General features: G+C 50.5%; 3 protein-coding genes across 8 annotated transcripts in view; 2 read left to right on the top strand and 1 right to left on the bottom strand.

Annotated features, from left to right (window-relative positions):
* The window catches only part of Noc2l (NOC2 like nucleolar associated transcriptional repressor), a 12,304-nt gene extending 11,110 nt beyond the window's left edge, over window positions 1-1,194 (top strand). For both annotated transcript variants that reach the window (XM_052715184.1, XM_052715183.1), the window contains 2 exons: window positions 463-549; window positions 765-1,194. In XM_052715184.1, coding sequence (XP_052571144.1) covers window positions 463-549; window positions 765-865 — 188 coding nt within the window. In that variant the 3' untranslated portion in view covers window positions 866-1,194. The remainder of the gene's footprint in view (window positions 1-462; window positions 550-764) is intronic.
* Window positions 917-20,226, bottom strand: Samd11 (sterile alpha motif domain containing 11). Of its 5 annotated transcripts, none has more exons than XM_052715179.1 (14): window positions 19,282-20,225; window positions 18,169-18,260; window positions 14,974-15,155; window positions 14,321-14,371; window positions 10,713-10,837; window positions 5,919-6,008; window positions 5,618-5,752; window positions 3,942-4,101; window positions 2,982-3,097; window positions 2,787-2,865; window positions 2,199-2,710; window positions 1,920-2,038; window positions 1,654-1,764; window positions 917-1,535 (listed from the first exon to the last, which is right to left on the bottom strand). In XM_052715179.1, exons 1-14 carry the CDS (start codon window positions 19,796-19,798, stop codon window positions 1,293-1,295), a joined length of 2,532 nt encoding a protein of 843 aa, XP_052571139.1. In that variant the 5' UTR covers window positions 19,799-20,225; the 3' UTR covers window positions 917-1,292. The 5 variants fall into 5 exon arrangements, 4 of the variants coding, with proteins under 4 accessions (XP_052571139.1, XP_052571140.1, XP_052571141.1 ...); XM_052715180.1 differs by having other exon boundaries at window positions 10,713-10,804; XM_052715181.1 differs by lacking the exon at window positions 19,282-20,225 and adding an exon at window positions 18,785-19,254.
* Window positions 19,471-20,226, top strand: part of LOC128096066 (endogenous retrovirus group K member 6 Gag polyprotein-like) — a 32,878-nt gene continuing 32,122 nt past the window's right edge. Inside the window, exon 1 of the mRNA XM_052715186.1 lies at window positions 19,471-19,579. The gene's annotated coding sequence lies outside the window, so the exon portion shown is untranslated. The remainder of the gene's footprint in view (window positions 19,580-20,226) is intronic.

The raw sequence follows: 20,226 nt of genomic DNA, 5'->3' as shown, positions 1-20,226 counted from the left end.
GAGCTCTCTAGCCTCCAGACCCATTTCTTTTTTTTTTTTTTTTTTCTTCTTTGAGTCAGAGTTTCTCTGTGTAGTTTTCGTCCTGGAAATCGCTCTATAGACCAGGCTGGCCTCCAACTCACAGAGATCCGCCTGCCTCTGCCTCCCAAGTCCTGGGATTAAAGATGTACAGCACCACTGTCTGGCTCTCCAGACCTATTTCTTATACCACTCATTGGTGCCGTCCTTCTTTTTGAGCTGGGGATTCATTATTGGTAGTTGTCACCATGCTGGGGCCTCCATATAGGTGGCAGAAAGGGCTAGTGGTCCCTTGCTGCTGCTGAGACCTGTGGCCCTGGTGGGTGTCCAGACAGGGCTACAGGGCTAGCCAACCCTCCCGTGTAGCTATTGCCTTGCTGCTGGAGCTGGTGTTTGTGTGTGTGTGTTTATGTCTGTGTGAAGCACGTGGTTCTTCATCTGCAGGAATACCTGGGCTCCTGGGAGCTCACCAAGGAGTGAAAGAGGAAGACCAAGAGGAAGATAATGAAGAGGGTGCCAGCAATTCAGAGGGTAAGTTGTTTATGGAGTCTGTCTGGAGGTGAGGCCATGAGAAGACAGCTCTTAACCCAGGTCTATGCCCCTCCCTGGGGTACTCAAAGACTCTGGCAGCCAGCTATAGCACATTGATAAATTTAATTAATGCTGTGATTAATTAGTGATGAATAACTGCTAAGGCTAAAAATTCTGATATAGCAGAATTTTTGTATCTTCTTTTTTCTCTGTAGATGGAGACCCAGACACAGGGGTGGACCCAAGTGAACTGTGGCAGCTGGCTCAGGGGCCACAGGATGAGCTGGAGGATCTTCAGCTCTCAGAAGAGGACTGAGGGTCTCCTTACAGGTCTTGGAGGCTTGAGGCCAACAATGTGCAGCAAGAGGGCAGTAGACAGGGCTTTATTGTTACAGCACAACAGAACAAGTGTACTAAGAGCCATTTTGCCCTGAAAGGGTACTGGTTCTGCATAGCCTTCTGTTGCCCCAGCAGGAGGCTAACCCTGACCTACAGAGTAGTCCCAGTTCAGAGCGGGGAGGGTGGCTCCACAGCCTCGCCACTTGGTCTGTCTTTGGTTTGTCTGCAGACCTCTGCGGTTACCCCTAGAACATTTTTGTAAATTCATTACTTTCCTCTTAAGCCACATGCTTTCCTTTTAAAATATTCTTGGTGTTTTTTGCATCTAAAACCAAAAGGAAAAATACCCTGGGATATGGGCAGTTTCGTGGGTATCGGGGAGTATGATATTGCCTGCTAGATCATTAGAGAAGCTGGGAAGTATCTGAGGCTCCTGGGAGCAGAGCTATGGTCCCTGACCCATTCTCCTGCTTGGGTGAGACTCGGCCTGTGGACAGGTGGGCCCCCTCATATGGGGAGGTGGTGGTTACAGGGGACAGGAGTTGCTGTCCTGGGCTAAGCTCAGGGGCTTGCAGGCTTGGTGGCTGCAGTGGCAGGGCCACAGGGAAGCTGGCCATATAGAAGACACGACCCAGGCGCTTGGCCACCTACAAAGAGATGAAGCTGGGTGAATATCTGCCAGATAAAGTGGACTGGGAGACCATCTCCAGTCACAAAGAGCCTTTATGCCCTCTCTAGATTGATGAAAGCACTGGCCATACTTACTTGTGCTCTGATCTTGAGGGCAGGCCCTAGCTTCAGTCCCATAGTATTCAGAAGGTGCTCTTCTGTAAGTAGAGGCAAAGTCTCTCCATCTATTCCTTGTTCTCTGAATACCTAGGGACAAGATATGCCCACAGAATAGAGTTGCATGTCTTCCATGAAAAATGACTCAGCAAAAGGAATGGCCCTTTATGTTGAGTGTGGAGACTGGGAAGTTGCTCAGAACAGGGCCTCCCAGCCTAGCCCCAGGGACCTGCCACTCCCCTCACCCTGGCATACTCGCCACAGCCAGACAGGCCCCCCACGAAGTTGCAGACATCATCTACAGTCCATTTGTTGACATCCTCAGGGGCTGTGGTTTCATCAGTGAAGAGTCCCCCCATGGTGCCTAGAGATGGAAAGGATGTCACTAGGGCTTGTGCTTTTCTGTTCCCAAGCATCCTTCCCCATGGGATGGCCTTCCTTTTAATTGTTTAAAGTTCTTGGCTCAATGACAAAGAATTTTTCTCCCCATGGAACCCCGTCAGTGGGCTGCTAGGGTTGCCCACCTGTGTGGAAGTAGGGGCTGACTGCCCCACAGGGGAATCCCAGGGGCAGTGGAGGGGGCATTGTTGACCCTGAGAGAGGCCCCTTTCCTTCTGCTCTGGTCCCTCCTGCTGGGGCTTGGCTGGGAGTGGAGGCCCCGCCCCTCACAGCTGCTATCTCAGGGTCCTCTCCATCTGAGTCCTTGGATGGTTCCTTAGAGACCTCTTGATCCCAGAGGCCAGTTCCTGTCGTCTCCTTAGATTCGCTTGGCCGGCCTGAGGCAGCACCAAGACTCCCCTTTTGGGGCCAGCTTCGGGCAGACTCCTTGGGTGGGATAGGGGGTCCTGGGCCTGGGGGTCCCTGGGGTGGCAGTGCCAGTAGTGATGCTGAGCTGTGTTTCAAAACCAGCATGGAGCCGCGTCGCTGGAGCTCATCTGGGCCCTCAGGGATACGCAAGGCCACCTCTGGTGCCAGTAGCTGTGGGCGGTGAGTGCTGCTCAGTTCTTTCTGCCTAAGCAACTCCGACATCTCCAGCCTGGACCAAAAGGGCAGACAGCGGGAGTCAGCCTGGGCATTCTTAAAATGACTCCCACTGGACTCCTGGTGCTTACCGAGCTAAGCTCTGCTTCCGTAGAAGCTCCTGCTGCCGAGCTAACATCTCAGCCTGGGCAGCGGGCAGGAAGCTGTAGCCTGGGAGAAAAGAACATTCAAGCTGGACTCTCTGCGCTTCCTTTATCTATCTGCCTTCTGCTCCTAAAGAGGGCCTACAAGGACACAAAGGGCTTACATACCCGCCTGTTTCTCACCTGGGGTCTGACACAGAGCTGTGGGCACCCCAAAAAATGGAGGTCGGAGATGGGAGCCCAGGGCGATGTGGGGGGCATTCTGGGGTGACAGCAAAGGCGGTGGCTGTGACAGCTCCCTGTGGACAGCAGAACAGTGAACATGTGCCCAGTTCCGTCTGTGCACCCCCCCTTTCCTGTAACCGCCTCCGGGTGCACCCCCTGCCGCCGCCTCTAATTGCCGACCCCACAGGCGGTCGTTGAGTCGCTGGTTACGGCTTCAGGTCGTGCACTGCCCCTGTTCAAGCTGGTGGCGCCAATTAATCTCCCCGGCGGCGCAGAGGCGCTGACCCTGTGGGTGGAGGCGGCTGCAGCGGTAATTACTGGGTGTGGGGGGGGCACCTCTCATCCTGAGCCATCCTGCGCAGGCGGGGAGGGGCACATGATGGGGTAATTAGCTACAGTCTGGAGATGGTGGCAGGCAGCTGTAGATGCTGCAGTCTGTGGCCAGTGGGGTGGAATGGAGAGTGTTTAGGAAACCTGGGGCCCCTGCCCAGAGCTTTCCTTGGTTCCAATAGTCTGCTGTGAAGACAGTCTCTACAGAGTTGTAGTCCCGGCCCCTTCTGTACTCTTCAAATTCCAGACAGTAAATTGCTTACTCCTTGCCTTCCTCAACACACCACCACTACTATCTCAGGGCACCTCTGCTAGGCTGGTCCCCAATTGCTCAACAAGGAAACTGGAATGGTCCTTGTCACTCCTGCCAAGGGTGGGTATTCCTGCATATTCTTTCCCAGAAATGTTTTCTTGCTCAGAACAGCTGGTGTTACGACCCTCTTGCAGTGGACCTTGAACTCAGTGCATGCAGTACCCACACATATGTGATAGGGGACTCAAGGGAAAGGTCTAGGATGTGGCCTTGACCTTCTCAAGTTACAAGCACAGAAAACATGGGGCCTTGCTGAAACACCACCACCTTAGTACCTTTCAGAGAAGGATGGGGTAGCAGCTGGAACTGTTCCCTCCCGGTGCTGAAATAAGCCTTGCTTCCGTCGACCTGCTGTAGATGAGGGCAGGTGTACTTCCAAGCTGCTTGGACTCCTCAAAGTTGCAGTTGCCACTTCTTGCCGGACCCTTATCAGATCTGGGAACGGCAACAACAGTGACCCAGATGTTAAGCTCCCCTAGGATTTCCCCTTTCTATCTTGGTTATGGGGCATTGACCCAGTGAAGCCAAGGACAGAATGGGAGGAGGAGACTTTCACATGTCCTGAGCCCTGTTTGGTATCACTGGGGCTGGAGGAGGATCAGCAGGGGAGACAGTTTGCAACAGGACCTACAGGTACACCTGGGCAAGTGAACTTGGAAAGGGGTATGAGTAGGTCAGTCATCAAAATGAGCTGGGAGAGAAGGGCTCCAAATAGATAACTTGGTGTTTTGAGTATTGGTGTTGATGTGATAGAGGCTGGAACCTTCACAAAGATGGGCTGTGCAAAAGTCAGAGTGTAAGGGCACAGCACTTTTCCGGGAGGTCAGTGGGACAAAAGTTGGGAGGGGACTTCAAATAGAAAGCTGCCTAGGTGACTTCTTTATAGATGGGAGACAACAGGTAGGATGAACTAGTCACTCTCATTAAGCAATACATAGTACACATGGCCATGATAGCAGACACTAGTAACTAGCAGTAACACATGGTCACAGTCCAGCATGATTGTGATATGTGCCTCATTGCACTCAGGATGGGGGTGGGAGGGACACTTGTAGCCCCTTTAGTCCCCCTAGTTCAAGCTCCACTTTTTTACTGCTCCACTGCTGCCTGTTTATAAATTACTTGCCTAAAAAGTGGGGGTTGGTCTGACCAGGGCTTGAAGCCAGCCCCTAGAGCGCAATAAGCCCCCCCACACACACCAGCCATGCTCTGTGCAATGGTGATTGACAACCAGCTTGCCTGTACACCCTCTTCTGCACAGACCAGCAGAGCTGGAAAAGCAATTAAAAAGAGGGATTTTTAAATTATTAACATTTAGTGAATTATTCAAGTTCTTGGTGCCTGAACTTCCCTGGGGGACAGTGCCTTCTGTAAGAATCGAAAATTCTACTCCCTTCCCTGAGCCCCCAGCCCCTTCTGCCAGAAAAGACAAGATTCTCCAATGTTGCAGCTGCACAGGGTGTCTTACTATTCCTAGGGAGCAAGAGTAGTGCCTCAGGCTGAGCTTCTTTCAAGCAACCTGAGGAACTAGTGGCCACATCCCACCTGTGGTACAGCTTCCTTTTTCTGGGCTGCCTTCTTGTCTTGTCTGCTCCCAAAAAACAGAAACCTTGGAAAGGTCTGACACAGTATCAACATGACCACGGATTTGTGGTATTGCACTGACTGCTCTGGGAGTGAGGAGAACCTAGCATAGGCCACAGAACCCACATCTCTCCTGTGTCTCACCCTCACCTGTGCTCTCCTCTCCCACTCAGGGATGAACAGTGGAGGACTGAGGTAGCTAGGCTATATCACTATCTGGAGGCCCTCCTATGTATCCAGTACTGGTCTTGGTGTTGACCTCCAAACATCTAGGTCCTTTTCTTGTAAGCCTAGTACACAGGATGGAAAGATAACAGAGGGTTGGCACATTTGAGGTGGGAGTGCTGAGGGTGGTGGTAGCACATACCATGGCTGGGGATACCCAGTTGGTAGAGACGTTGAGTTTCCTCAAAAGGGCCAGCCTCACTTAAGGCTGACATGAGCCGATGATAGTGGTCCTCAGGAGCCATTGTAGACTCCAGCTCTGGCAGCAGCAGAGTCTCTATTGGAAGGAGCACATGGTAAGTACGTCTGGATAGTGCCAAGGAAAAGTCAAGGCCTCTCTTGTGGTTTCTACCCAAGGTCTGACGAACCTTTCAAGATGCAGGAACTCATTGCTCCCTCCCCTTTCCTGTGACCTGCCTACCTTTCCTTGGTCAAGCTCTCACCTTGGGGGGACTTGCTTCGGACCTTCTTCTCTGAAGAGCAGTCACTGGTAATGTAGGAGGAGCAGCCCAGTCTCTTGCCCAACAGGTCACCTGTAAAGGATGGAGTGAGCCCCACCCAGTGCTTCATGGCTTGGAGGAAAAGCTACCTCTACCTTAGTTCAGCTTGGAACCCCAACCACCACCATATTCTCCCTGGCAGTTAAAGCCTTGCCCAACCTGGTATCCCAGGCCAGAGGACACCATGACAGGTGGATGTGCACATTACAAGGACACAAAGCAATCCTGATGCTGGCCCTGGGCATGTAAATAGAAGTAATGAGAAGTTCACACCAGTGTTTCACCAGGCAGCCTCCTGTAAGTTCATGTGCGTCCCCAGCCCCACTTTGGAGGAACTGAATGGCTTGCCTTTGCCTCCTAGGATAGGCTACTGTGCAGATGTGGGGGAGAGAAGTCCAGAAGGCATACTTCAAATCCCAGCCTACTTCATTTTGGATCTTCCCAACTGCTATGGGCCGCAGGAATATAAGAACTCAGCTGGTTATAGCAAAACCACTACCTGAAGGGATCAAGAAATTCCTTCAGAGGAAGCCAAATTCCAGGGATCATTTGGAGTTATTTGGCTGGTTATATATCAGCTGTCTTCTGTTATGAAAATCATGTGTACCTTCATAGTTTTCCCAATTGCTTTTTTCCTAAGAATTACTAACAGTGTGGACTGATTGCTATCTGGACATATACATTTGAGGTATTTGGAGAACAACCTCAGGGAAGACTTGCTTCCCTCAGGCCCATCCGTTTCTTATCCTTTTAGTCCTGGAATCAGATATCTCCCTTAGACACATTCAAGGACTAACAGGAATAACAGTCCAAATCACCACATAATAAGTCTCCTGAAATTAAGGTAAATTGCACATGGAAACACCACCTAGGTCAGGTGGACCTTAAGTAATAGCTTCGCACAATGTAGCTTGGACCCTCTTTTTCTTCTCTTTTTTTTTTAAACAAAAAAAAATATATATATATATTTTTTTTGGTTTTTCGAGACAGGGTTTCTCTGTGTAGCTTTGCGCCTTTCCTGGATCTCGCGCTGTAGACCAGGCTGGCCTCGAACTCACAAAGATCCGCCTGCCTCTGCCTCCCGAGTGCTGGGATTAAAGGCGTGCGCCACCACCGCCCGGCCCAACAAAAAAATATTTTTTTATTAAGGTATTTTCTGTTGACTTTACATACCAACCACATATTCCCCTGTCCTCCCTCCTCCCATCCCCCAGTCCTCCCCCATGATTCACCCCTCATTCCCACCTCCTCCAAGGCAAGGTCTCCCATGGGGACCCTCCTTTTCTTACAGCCTTACTAACTTTATAGACCTCTAACTCCTTATCTAACCACTTCTAGGAATATTTAGATAACCTTCTGCGCTGACAGCTATGCACAGCTAGAACTCCAGTTTAAGCCTCCCTGTAATTATTGTCATTGGCAATCTGGCCAGGTCCATCCCCAGACGGAGGAAAGTACCATATCAGAGATACCTCTGTACTCTCTAGAACAGACTTAAGCGTCCAGACTGCCTGTTTGAGAAGGCCTGGTGGATGTGCCAATTAAGCTTAACTTTCTCCTTTCCAAAGTCTTGTCTCTAGTTTTAGATCCACCCTTAACAATTAACTCAGAGTTCAAGGCCAGCCTGGTCTACAGAGCGAGATCCAGGAAAGGTGCAAAGCTACACAGAGAAACCCTGTCTCAAAACAAACAAAAACAAACAAAAAACCCAATTAACTCAGAACTAAAGGGTTCCAACTTACAGGTACATCTAGCTGTGACGGAAGTTGCCTAGCCAAGTTGCCTAGACGGAACACACTTGCCAGAAATGGCAGGAGCAAAGATAGCTTGGAGAGATAAGGGTTAAAGAGATAAAAAAAGGCAGTTTTATTTTTAGAGAAGGGGCTAGAGGTATAAGGAGAATGAAGAGAGGATAGTGAGGATTTTGGCTGGAGAGGATTTTTTGACTAGAGAACTGGAGGTCAGGATGGAAGATGAGGAAGAGTCAGACAGGAAAGTACTAGATAGGTAAGAACAAGATGAGAAGGACCTAGATGAGGCAGAATTAAGACAAGAGAAATAAGATAGAACTTAGAGGGAACAGTAGATAAAGGTAGAGAGAAATCAGGCAAGAAAGGAGCTAGGCACAAGAACAGAACTGAAGTTTTATAGATAGGATTTAATCTCAGAGGAATAAAGTAGACAAAGAGCCTGGTGTACTTAGATTCATTTACCGAAAATAATTGTTGCTGTTCATAGTTTTCTCTTCAGAGCCCTGGGAAGTATAATATTAAGGCTGGTCCTTTTAATATTATACGAGATCCAACCCTGCCACCAGGAGCTCAAGTTCTTCCCCGAGTAACCATTCTGCTACACTTGTGACACAGAAAGGAAGCCCTTGTCTCCTTGGCAGTATCTGCCCACTTGCTCATCCAGGCTCTAGGCCCTTGAGGGGACTCCTGAACAACTCACCCCATAGTGCATAGCCTATATGTGCTATGTCTGCATCAGGCTAGGCCCACCCTCAGCTTCCAATATCCCATGTAGGACCCAGAGATCATACCCCACATGCCAAACCTCTAAACACTGCTACCCAGCTTCCTCCTGAGCTCCTGCCATGAGGCTGGGGTATTTGCTGAACGGCCCATGCCATCATGATTCTAGGCTAAATGTTGCTGTTTTTGCCCTCCTTATCCTCACCAGCTAGAAGAGTGTGAAAGAACAATTCCTTGGGGGATCCAGAATCTCCATGATGCCCAGCAAGTGCTGTTTTCACAGGTGTGTCCACCCTCCCTCAAAGCTCTACCACCAGCACCAAAGCTGAATTCCATTTTTTAAAACTTTCCTTAATCTGCCATTTTTATCAAACTGGGGAAGTGTGGCAACAAAAATGCCAATCAATCTCTACATTATGGCTGACAGAATGGTGCTAATAATTTACTGATCTCAACTACCTCACTGCCACTGGTTTACCTGGCCATCTTAGCCTCTTCCCCAGAGAGAGGGACAGCACCCACTGTTTGGACAAGAGTTCCACCCATAATATCTCAAGACAGATGGATCCAGCAGACTGATGAAGGGTATCTGGCTGCACCTGGGGCCACCAATAGTGTATCAGAGACCAGTGGGCAGGAGGGACAGCAGCTGATCTAGGCAGGGAGGAGGGTCCCTTAGGTCTGTGTGACCTGGTCTCACTCACTCTGTACCTGTTGTTCTTATCCCAACCCACACATCCCCTTAAGGGTTAGGCAAGGGCGCTTTTCACAGCAGTCTGTCCCTACTTTAATAGTGGGTACCTGCAAGCCGAGAGAGAGAGAGAGAGAGAGAGAGAGAGAGAGAGAGAGAGAGAGAGAGAGAGAGAGATTGATTGATTCTATTTCTGGAGTTTGGGTAACAACCTGGTGGAGATAATCATGGAGTAGAGGCACCTCAAATAAGACCTAGTCCTGTGGCAGACTTAAGGAAGCCACATTCACTCTCGGCACACCAGGGTGCTGCTAACAGCAGGCAGGCAGTGTAACTGTGGGGAGATGCACAAGGGAGCAGTGGCACAGTGAAAGACTGAACCTCTACAGAGACTGAAAGCCCCTAGGAAGTAGGGACAGGACCCTAAGAGAATGCATAAGTGAAACCTGGGCATACTATACACTCCCATAGTTGTGCACACTATGAACCCCTGCATGCAGTGCAAAGGGAGGAGCGGCCAGACAGATGACTAAACATCAGAGAGAGACATGTATGTGTAGTACACAGACATCATGACAAGCATTATGATGGCCCTGGTTGGGAGGAAGTGTGTGCACACACACACATACACATATACACACACTTGTGTATCCAAGGAGGTCTCTCTCCATGTGCAAGAACAGGGGATGGCCTGTGAGCTCAGAACATCTCAATCATTATAGACTCCCTTGGATCTACCAGATCAATGGGGCAATTAGATTTTATCAGCCACTTGCTCAGCTGCTTCCACCCAGCTAGGCCTCCATCAGGTCCCTAGCTGTTCCAGAAGTAGCCCCCTACTAGCCCACAAAGCAATTCAAGCAGATGGGGCTTTGCTAAAGATGTCCACTGTGGTGTACCACACCCAAGTCTTTCCAAGCACTGCAGCTACTATCAGAAACATTCCTAGAAGCCCAAGAGAGAAAGGTCCCTTAAGGCTCCTGAAACTCAGGTGCACCCTCACTTCAGCCTTATGGCCCGCTTTACTGAGGGGTGCCATGATCTCTTCAGGCTGCCTCTCTGAACTCCTGTGACTTTCAGCAGTCAGCTTCCTTGGTGGTTTTGGGAACCCTAGTATACTTTGCTCACCTTGCTCAGGTTCAGGACCTCAGGAAGACAAAACCCAGGCTGCACATGTTCTGTGGGTAGGAGGAGTGAGCACGCTTCTGCTACATGAACCATTCTGCAGCGGGCAGTTCTGAGCTTAGGAGAGGCTTACATGGTATCTGCCCCTTTGATGAAGGGTTGGTGGGTCTCAGCCATTTTAAACCCACTCCACCAAAAGCCACAATGGAGCAGTCTCTGCTGTAGCCCTGTCTGTCTGGCTGTCTGGGATTAACACAATTACCATCACATGTAGCCCCAGGGGAAATCCAGCCTTCCCCTCCCCCCAACTCTGCTGGCCTCTGGCTGCCAGCCAAAGTGTTCAGGGCCCAGAGCTGCTGATTAGAGACTTGGGGAGGACATTCTTCAGTCAGGATAGCTGTGGCCCCAGAGCCCCACTCTACCCTCGGGATCTCTTGGATTTCTCACCTGCGGGTCCAAGGCCAATCTCCACGTTGCCTCTCTGGAAGTCACAGTGGCTTGGATGCTCAGGCATAACGAGGTGGTGGCTTCGATGTACACTGGATATAAGGGTGGGGAGGTCATTGTCCTGGCTGCAGCAGAGCAATACAGACCAAGCCATGAGCTGCCTCATGGGTTGGAAGTTTGGCACATTGTCAGTATGAGGGTACATGACTTGTGGACAGTATGCACCAAGTATACAAACCCAGCTGCACACCTCTGTGTGAGACCACTGACAGTACACATGTGTATGCCCTCTAAACAGACCAAGGAGAAGCCAGGACCTGGCACTTAGATCCAATTGCAGTTCTAGGGCAGCCCCTCCAGCTATACTTCTTTGCAGAGAAAAGTGTACCCCTACCTGCCTTGGAGGGCAGCCTAAAGAGAGGGTAAGCTGTCATACATACTGCCAGCTCTGGCAGCAAGAACATGGCACATACTCCTTAGAGTCTAGCTCTTTTAAATAAGGAAAATGAAGTTCTGACCAGAGCTCTATAGCTGACAAGACTCATGCTCATTAGCAGAGTGTCACCAGGCGTAGGTGATACACCAGCCGGGAGTGGGTCCGGGACTTGGTATAACAGCATTTAACTCTGTTTTCTGTGTTTCTCTCTCCTGCTGAGTCAGCTGAATCCTCATCCACAGAGCCCCATAGAGGAGAGGATGTGTAAGTGGGAATACCTTACCCTGGAGTTCTGTAAGCACCCCCACATCAGTAGAGAAGAAAGAAACAGGAAGCCAAAGCCAGGGCAGGAGCAGTGGTTCCCAGTGCTCAGCACGTGCCCTCCGTGGCCCACCTGTGACGGAGCAGCCTCAGATTCTGGCAGAGCCTCTATGAAGTGACCTAGGAATCAACTCTGAACCTCATTAAATAGCTCCCAGCCCCTGACCAGGGTGACTGGAGCTGGGCTAATCCAGGGCTGGCACCTAAGCAGATCAGTTTCATCAGCAGACATCCCAGAGGGCCCCAGCCTAGAGGCCCAGATGTGTTCTTCCCATCCCAGCACTGTAGGCCCAGAGGGCAGGTGGGGGTGTAAGTATGTTATAGGATTAATTGGCATGAGGCTCATCCCCTGCATCCTCATCAGTGTGGGGGTGTCAGAGAGAACTGCTATCTCAGCATGAGGAGGGGGTTGAGGGCTGGCTAGGCACAGGCTGAAACAGCTACAGAGTGGTTCCCATGGGGATTTCCTTCTAGTTAGGAAGTGAACCAGTTTCTAGAGACTCCAGGGAATGGGCAGAGAGTCTGTTCTCTGTGAATACAGCCTGGCCCACAGAAGGAAAGTGAGGTCTCCTGCATCTGGAAAATGCATCTGCACCTGTATCTGAAAAAGCCTGGTGACAAAAATCAGAGTCACTAGGCACTGGATAGCATGATTCCATGGAGTGATATCTGGTCAGAACAGGACTTGAATTTAGCATCCACCTCCCATTCAGCCTTGTTAGTTTGTTCTGTGTTCCCAAAGGTGACCCATTCTGAAAACCTGTTCCTATAGCTTGGTCATTCACTGAACAAATTATGCTCATTTTATACAGATCTGAAAAAATTCCACACATACATGGCTAAAATATATTAATTACGCCCTTAGCATCATGGCATGAGGTTCTTGAAGCCACAACTCACCCTCTGCTTCCCACTGCTTCCTACTACATGTTATGGACCAAGCCCAGGAGTATCTCAGGAGGTTGAGGCATGGATGAAGAGACAGATGGTCATGGAAGAATCAGAATGCTGCAGGGGGAGGATCATGAGGAGGCCAAAAAGAGAAAAAGATTGACCTAGCATGCCTTCTGGGGTCTCCACCCTGTTCCTTTGTTGTTATCATGAAATAAAGACTTGTTCCCCTCTCTGTCAGTTTAGGGATAATGAGGGGCCAGAGACTATGCTGCCCAAGGCTACACAGACATAAGGGGGAGTTATGACTCTTGCTTGATCCAAGCAGGCAGGTGGTTCACTGCAAGGTTTGTCGGAGGATCAAAGACAATGGACAGACGGATCAGTGGAAACAAGTGAACAAACAAGTGGAGAGTGACACACAAAAGATGGGTTCATAGACAGGAAACTAGAGACAGAAGAATGAGTAGACAGGCCAACAAGGCAAAACAAAGAGCCAGGTGGGGATAGCACAAGGCAGCTGGTCTTGGCCACCTGCAGCCCTTCCTTTCTAGACACTGGATCCACCAGTAGGTAAGCTGAAGGCTGTCAGTACTCCTGGCCTTCTGTCTTCTCCATTTCAATAGAATCCAGGCTCATGGAACTAAGGGGCTTCTTGAGGGGCACCAGGCTGCAGTTGTTGACACTGTGACAAACTTATATGGGCACATCCTCCCTAAAGCCTTGTGAATGTGAGGAGGACCACAGAAGGTAAGAACTGCTCCTGGAGGAGAGGCATAGCCACCAACTTCCCTACTGGCTGATAAATTTATCCTGCAGCATGTAAAGTAAAAGGCTCATAAAATGTCATCAGTGTTCATGATGGTTCATAAAAATGATCAGTTGAGCTGGCAACTCCAAAATTAGGTGGAAATAAGTTTTAAAGATGCTTTTATTGTAATACAACACCAGGATGCAGGTGTTGTTAATCACACAAATAATAACACATCTGAAAGCAGCCAGAACAGACATTTAAATGTGACTGGCCTGGGGCCTGGCTACCACAGCTCTGGCCACAGGAGGCTAGTCCTGAGGCCATAACTCACTGTTGGACTTTTCCTGATGTATTCCCCTGTAGGCCCTGAGGTAAGACTGGAACCCACTAGCCAGAAGCCACAGCTGGGCATACTCAACAGGAACTGGGAGACTGGATCTTCCTAACACTGGAGCTTCCTTATCTGGTGACTTCATTTTCATCTTCTTGCTACATCCTGCATTTGCAGCCCCCACCATGCTTCCATATCACAAATCCACGTGTTCCTAAGAAAACACCTGACCTGATAGGTGGGGGTTTCTCTGAAAGGATCCTTTCAAAACATGCTTCCTTGGTGAAAAGCTTTCTGTGCCTTCTTTCTTGAAGACAAAACCCAAATAGATCTAGCATTCAAGGCCCAGATCTTTAGCCTCCATCTGGCCAAACCTGCCTTCATATCTTCTTCCCTCATTCTAACACAACTTTGCAGAACCCCTTTGCCCCAGTGAATTCTCATACATTCTTCAAGACATCACTCATATATTACCATTCTCACCTTCTGATCCATTTCTGGGAAGGTAAGCAGAGAATATTACGTCTCATCTTTGAGCAGATGGATACAAATGGACAGTCCATCAGGGACAGCATATACTCAAGCTCTAGATGTGCTCTGCTCAGAACCTCTGCCTGTGCTACTTGGTATGTGGGATGTGCTTGGCTAAGGTGGGATCCTGCCACCCACCTCCCAGGTTGTGCAAAAACACATAGAAAACCTGGTGGATACTCAGCTCATGTTGGTTCATATTGGTCAGAATAATGAATAAGACAGGAGTCCATAGGCAGAGGAGAGAGAAAAGGCAGGCAGCATAGAACTTATAATCAGGCACAGCAATAAAACTCCTTGTTGCCTGTGATGTGTGTAGAAGCCTCACAAAGTTGGACTCCTACCTGCAGGATGTTTCTCTGAAGGAAATATTCACATCCCAGTGGGTGTGGACTCTGAAAAGGGAAAAACAGAGGGTCAGCATGGCTCCAGGAATACACCTGGACTGAAGGGTATACATGAATCTGATTCTAGCATCCTGCTGGACCAGTAGTTAGGGCAGCGGCTAAGAGACAGTGCCCCATGCCAAGTTAAATGTGCTTCAGCTCCCACTGGCCAGTCCAGAGTCAGCTTCTGTTTTTACCAGAAATGAATGAGGACAATAGTTCTGACCTCTCTCTTCACTTTGAGCACCTAAAGTAGCCTGGCTGAATAGTTGGGGAGGGAATGCAATGTACTAAGGCTTCCTCTACATGGTGCTTATTCTACTGAAATCAAATTCCTAGTTGCTGGAGGTGTTTCACCCAGTGTGAGATCACACCAAGGAGAAACCTCATAGCAGCCACCTGAAGGAGACTTGGAGCATCAGCCCAGGTTGGTACAGGCTTCTGGGCCCCACTGTCACCAACCCATTCCCTAAAATGACCCCTGCACAGAAGTAAAGTGCCTGGATGTCAAGAAAGGCTCCTGCCTGTACCTAACTCACAGTGTTTGCAGACCCTTGACTTTGATACCCCACCCCCAAGGTAGCCTCCTGGCCTGGCCATGGAACAAGTACCTTCTCTTCATGATATGGACATGTGGATCATCCTCCTGCTTCAGGCCTGGCTGCTGCCTACAGGCTGGGCCAGTTCCATCACTGTCACCATCGCTGACTGAGAAACTGGTGGTTCTTTCTTTCTTTAGGGCATGTGTAGGGGGCAAAGTGACTGTTCTCTTGTCAGCCAGCCGTCCCCGGTTCTAAGAAGGTGGGAAGAGGGGGTTAGAATAGGTCAGGCCTTCAGTGTCCAGGGCCTGGGCCAAGGTGCAGAAGCCCTATTGCTGTAGACCAGCACACAAGGATGATAGTGGGGACCCACAGGCTCCAGTCCAATTCTTCTCTGTAGGCTCAGCCTCAGTGATGGCTCACCATACAACACCTTTCAACCCCATTTCCTTTCAAGGGTCTGGAATCTGCTGGGATATGTATGCAACCTGGGGCAGGGTTCTAGTCCCATTCTCTCTATTCATTGTCAAACAGAAACATCAATGAGCAGTCATTTTTCTTTTATTTCTTTCTCTCCACCCCACCCCACCCCCATTTCTGAGATACTGGGCATGCTAGGCAAGTGTTCTGCTGTCTGAACAGTTTACCACTCTGGGCTCTGTGAGCCACAGTCTCTGCTGCATCTGCCCTCAGGAGTCTTTGGGGGCCTGAATTTGATTACTTTCCAAAGTAGGTGATATGGACCCTGTAGTACCAAGTCAGTGGTGTGAATCACTATGGCCTGAGGGCTGGCCTCAGGACAAGAGGGTTATTTCTATGGCCCCCTTTAAGATCTTCTTGACTTTTATTCTGCACTGTTCTAGGAACAGCAGAGTGAAGGTAAGGCTGCAGAGGGGGAAACCATTCATTATGCCTGGGATTTATCCTACAGACACTATACCTACCAGGTTTGTGTCCCAGGCCTCTGTTATTCCACAGGCTTGGAGAATCATTTCTATGAGCTCTTGCTTTTCTCCCAATAAGAGAAAGAAACAATTTTTTTTCTTTCTCCCATACAATGAGAAGAAAGGGGCACAAGGGCCATGAGACTGTCACTTGGAAAGGAGCCAGAGCCAGTTGACTATTGCCAGCCTCAACCCCATGACATATACAGCTGGGAAAAGTGACCTACTTGCACCTTCCACACTCTGAGAGTACCACGGATCGGATCTTGGGTGGTACCTTGGGGATGACCCATGAGAAATGGTACCAAGGACCCAGATGGCTATCTTGATCATACCCAAGGACTGAGAATATAGTACAGTCCTTTATGTACTGGAAATGTCAGCCAGCCCTACTGCTTAACATATCTGAAAACTTGAAAACATATCTGAAAACCTAACCAAGAGCTAGCCCTCTTCATACAGTGGGAGGGGTGCCATTGTTCAGGGCCTCTGATTTATGTGCACATTGTATTCAACTACTGGAATATCTGTGATACTGATACATACTTGTGGTCCTGATTGTGGGGTACAAGAGACAGCTCCAGTGTGGGAAAGGTGAGAAGGTCTTTCTAAGAAGGAACCAGGCTTAGGAAAGTTGGCCTCAGGTCTGAGTTGTCTCCTACCCATGGTAGGGATTGGGAGCCCCAGACAAACAGCAGGCCCATCCCTCTCTGAGCTGCATATTTCCCACTTGAAGTGAGAGTGGCACATGGCTACTTGTTCCCCAGTCTTGTAGGGGTACTCAACAGGCATTGGTTTGTAAGCATGACTCCTCCCATCCAAACAGAAAATAGAGCCCTATAAACCTAGTAAGGACCCCCCTCGCACCCGCTACCTGCAGCGTGCATTAGTGGAGAGACTTTGGCCTCTGGTTCCAGCAGCTAATGATGTCTGTATTCACCTACATGTTTTGTGAAGCTAGTATGTGTGTTAGCCTGAGGCTTTTGGCCTGTATTAGATCTGGCGGGATAGGCATGTGGCTTCCCTTCACCTGCCCCACATGCATGAGTTTGTGGTTTCTCAGCATGCCCCTCAGGGCCCATAAGGATGCCCCACCACTAGCTCAAATGAAACAAACTTAAGGTGGCCAATTGGATCCTATCACGGCATCTCTGCCTCACTCAATCCCCCGCAGAAGGGATGCTGGGTGAAGACAGGTACAGCCCTAGTTCAACATCAAGATCCTTATTGCCTTCCCCCAGGGGCTCTCCTGAGGTAATCTCCTTTTCAAATGAATCCCTCAAACCCTTCTTTCATAAAGGCATGCATGCTTGATTCCTAAACTCTCCTGTTCTTCATGTTCTCAAAACATTGTCTACCTTTGGTGGGATTCTCTAAACAGTCCCCAACTTCAGCTTACTAGATACCTATACAGCCTTCCCTGACCAGGCTATTCCATCAGGACACTCAGACATTTAGGCACATGCTGGGCAGGATTCCAACTCAGCACCCCAGAGACACAGGTTGCTCACCCTCCAGCCTGGGACTATCCCAGATCACAGTCAAAGCAAGTCAGTACTGTCATGCCTCAGAATGAGCCCAACCCCACAATCAGCATCACTCTCATGTGTGCCAGATGATTTGGTGACCTCCAGATCTGGTCCAAGGAGAGTCCCAAAGCCCAAGTTGAATGACATGATCCAGGAAAAAGACTATGGACCATTCCCATGATTTGAGTAGAAACAGTTCCAAGGGTGGAAGAACTGGAAAGAAGTAACTCAGTGTTTAAGAACACTTGCTTTGAATTCTAGGTCAGCCTGCTCTACAGAGTGAGTTCCAGGATGGCCAAGGCGGTTACACAGAGAAAGCTTGTCTCAAAAAAAAAAAAAAAAAAACAAAAACAAAAAGCAAAAACCCAAACCACCACAACAACAACACTTGCTGCTCTTACAGAGGACCTGGGTTTGATTCTAAGTATCCACATGGCAGCTTAATGCCATCCTTAACTCTAGTTCCAGAGCTTCTGATTCCCTCTCTGGCTTCATAGGCACCAGACATGCATGAAACAGACACACACATAAAACAAAAAATAATTCTTAAACAACAACAACTCACCCTGTATCCAACCTGGAAATGACTTCTGCACCTGGGATTCCTTCTCTTTCCCAGGTACAGTCTGGGAGAGTGCCAAGTAACCCAGTGGCCTATTTACTTTTCTCAGATTCCTCTAGCACATCAGCAGGGTTGAGGTTAGGATTTTCATTCCCAGACAACATAGTCACCAGTTTTGAAGCAGAAACCCAGCCCTTCTGCCCAACAAGCTCCAGCTTATCTCATATCTCACCACGGGCGAGGATATTCTACAGCCTGGACAATCGCAGATCGGGGGGTGCACTTGCAGGATCCCCTTGGACATAAGCGTCTTCAGACTTTTCCCTGCCAGGAGACCAAGCAGAACACGTGAGAGAGAGAGGCCAGGTGCAGATAGCATTTGCATGCTTTTCAGGGGCATAGCTGCAAGGCCAGATCTTCCTCCTCCCCCCGCAAATTGTGCACGAAATTCACAATGATCTTTCAAATTCACCGTGTCCAACCTCTCATCTGGAATTCTGTCTTACCCTTGCAGCAGCTGCTTGAGAAATGCGGGGCCTCTGAAACTCAAATTCTGAGCGAATGCCCCTGCCCGACCAAGGGATTACTCCCCCCTCCCCCGTGGCCCTCTTCCAGCTCTCCACCCTCTTCAAACTGGTCCCAAGGGAACTCATGGCAGAGGCTAGGTAGGTTGAGCCCGGATGAGGTGAGAGGTGAGAAGGGGATCTGGCCTGCTTCTTCCTACCTCGCCGGAAAAGGCAGGCCTCACAGGGGGCGTGACTCCCTAAACGGAACGCATTCAGGTCCCTAACTTTTTAACTCCTGGTGCAGCGCTTACTGAACCCGGTTCAGGAGCCTCCACATCGCACCTTTGGACCCACGATCCAAACAGGCAGTGGCTGACAGTATCGCCAGCGTTGTTTGGTTCCGTTGCCCCCACCTGCCCACACAACCTCCACTAGCGCGCACTCCTGCCCTTGCGGCAAGTGTGCCCCAGCACTCCTGTCAGGAACCGCTGGCTAGGCGCCTAAGGAGAAGAGGCTTCCCTCCCATTGGCCTCTCCCGATTTCCGGTAAACTTCCCCTGCCTTCAGGCCTCGCGGACCCGGAACCCTAGAGCGCTTTGGCCTGGGCTGAAGGGATCCAGGAGGCTGAGAAACCACTGCTGTGTCCACTAAGTCGCCCGTGCGTGGGTGGGTGGACTGGCGGAGCTTAGGGTGGGGTGGAAGAAGGGTATCTCTAGCACTAGCCCTGGAGCGGCAGCGCCCCCTCTAGGCTAACGCTAGGTGTACCAGGTAGCCGAATGAGGAACCTGGGGAACTGAAGAAGAGGGACAGCGGCGGCTGGAGCCCCCACCGCGGCCGCACCTTTGTGGCGGATGCTGCGCTTCCAGTCCTTGGCCGTCTCGCGGCCGCTGACGAACTGGAACTCGTTCGGTGTGAGCCACTCGCCCCGGTGGCGGATAGACGGGCCCTTGCTGCCCTGGCAGAGTTTGCGTACGTAGAGCAGTGCGCGGTTGGCGCCGCACTCCACCTCGATACACGGCTCACCGTTGTCTAGTAGTGGCTGGAAATCCGGTGCGGCGGCTGCAGTAGCTGAGAAGCGCTCCAAGGCCAGAGGGTCTCCGGCCAAGTAGAGGCGAGGCGCGGCCTCGTGCAGGTTAAGGTAAGCGCGCGGGGGGCGGAGTGAAGGAGCCAGCAGTGCCTCGTAGCCCAAAGCTGAGGCGGGCAGCGAGGCGCCCGGGGGCAGGGCTGCTGCAGCGGGCAGTGGCGCCAAGTAGGCGGGCAGTGGTGGCAGCGGCAGTGCGGCCAGGGTCGGGTGGAAGGTAGCCAGGGCCAGGGCCAGGTCCTCGCGGCCCTGGAGCTCCTTTTTCACTGCTGGCATGGCACTCAGATGGAGACTTTCCGTTGCCTGCTCAGTTTATTTTGGTTAGAGTTGAGTCTTGGGCCCGGGAAGCCCTGGATAGAGCCTGACTACGCACTCACTCGGCGGGCTACTGTGCCTCAGTGCTCGCAGCTGATGCAGCCGCCTTGCTGGCCGCCGGGTCTTCCTGGACAGTTGTCTGGATGGTTAGCTGGGCCTCGATCGCCTGAGGCATGGTGCTCCTGGAAGTGCGTAAGATCTTGGCCACAGGTCCTGGGTCCTAGGTTCTGTAGAGCGTCGGAAGTCCAACTGCACTCATGCCCAGGGTCAGTCCTTGCCTCAACACTAGCCAGAGCTATGCTGAGCCGGGCAGTGAGAAGTTGCGGAATCGCCAGTCCTGCTCGTAGTCCAGCTAGGGGTTCTTAGCCTCAGCCCCGCCTTCCCCCGCC

Source organism: Peromyscus californicus, unplaced genomic scaffold, assembly GCF_007827085.1.
Source record: "Peromyscus californicus insignis strain IS unplaced genomic scaffold, ASM782708v3 Scaffold_5__1_contigs__length_169319896, whole genome shotgun sequence".
NCBI classification, from domain to species: Eukaryota; Metazoa; Chordata; class Mammalia; order Rodentia; family Cricetidae; genus Peromyscus; species Peromyscus californicus.
This window is presented reverse-complemented; position numbering and strand designations above follow the sequence as displayed.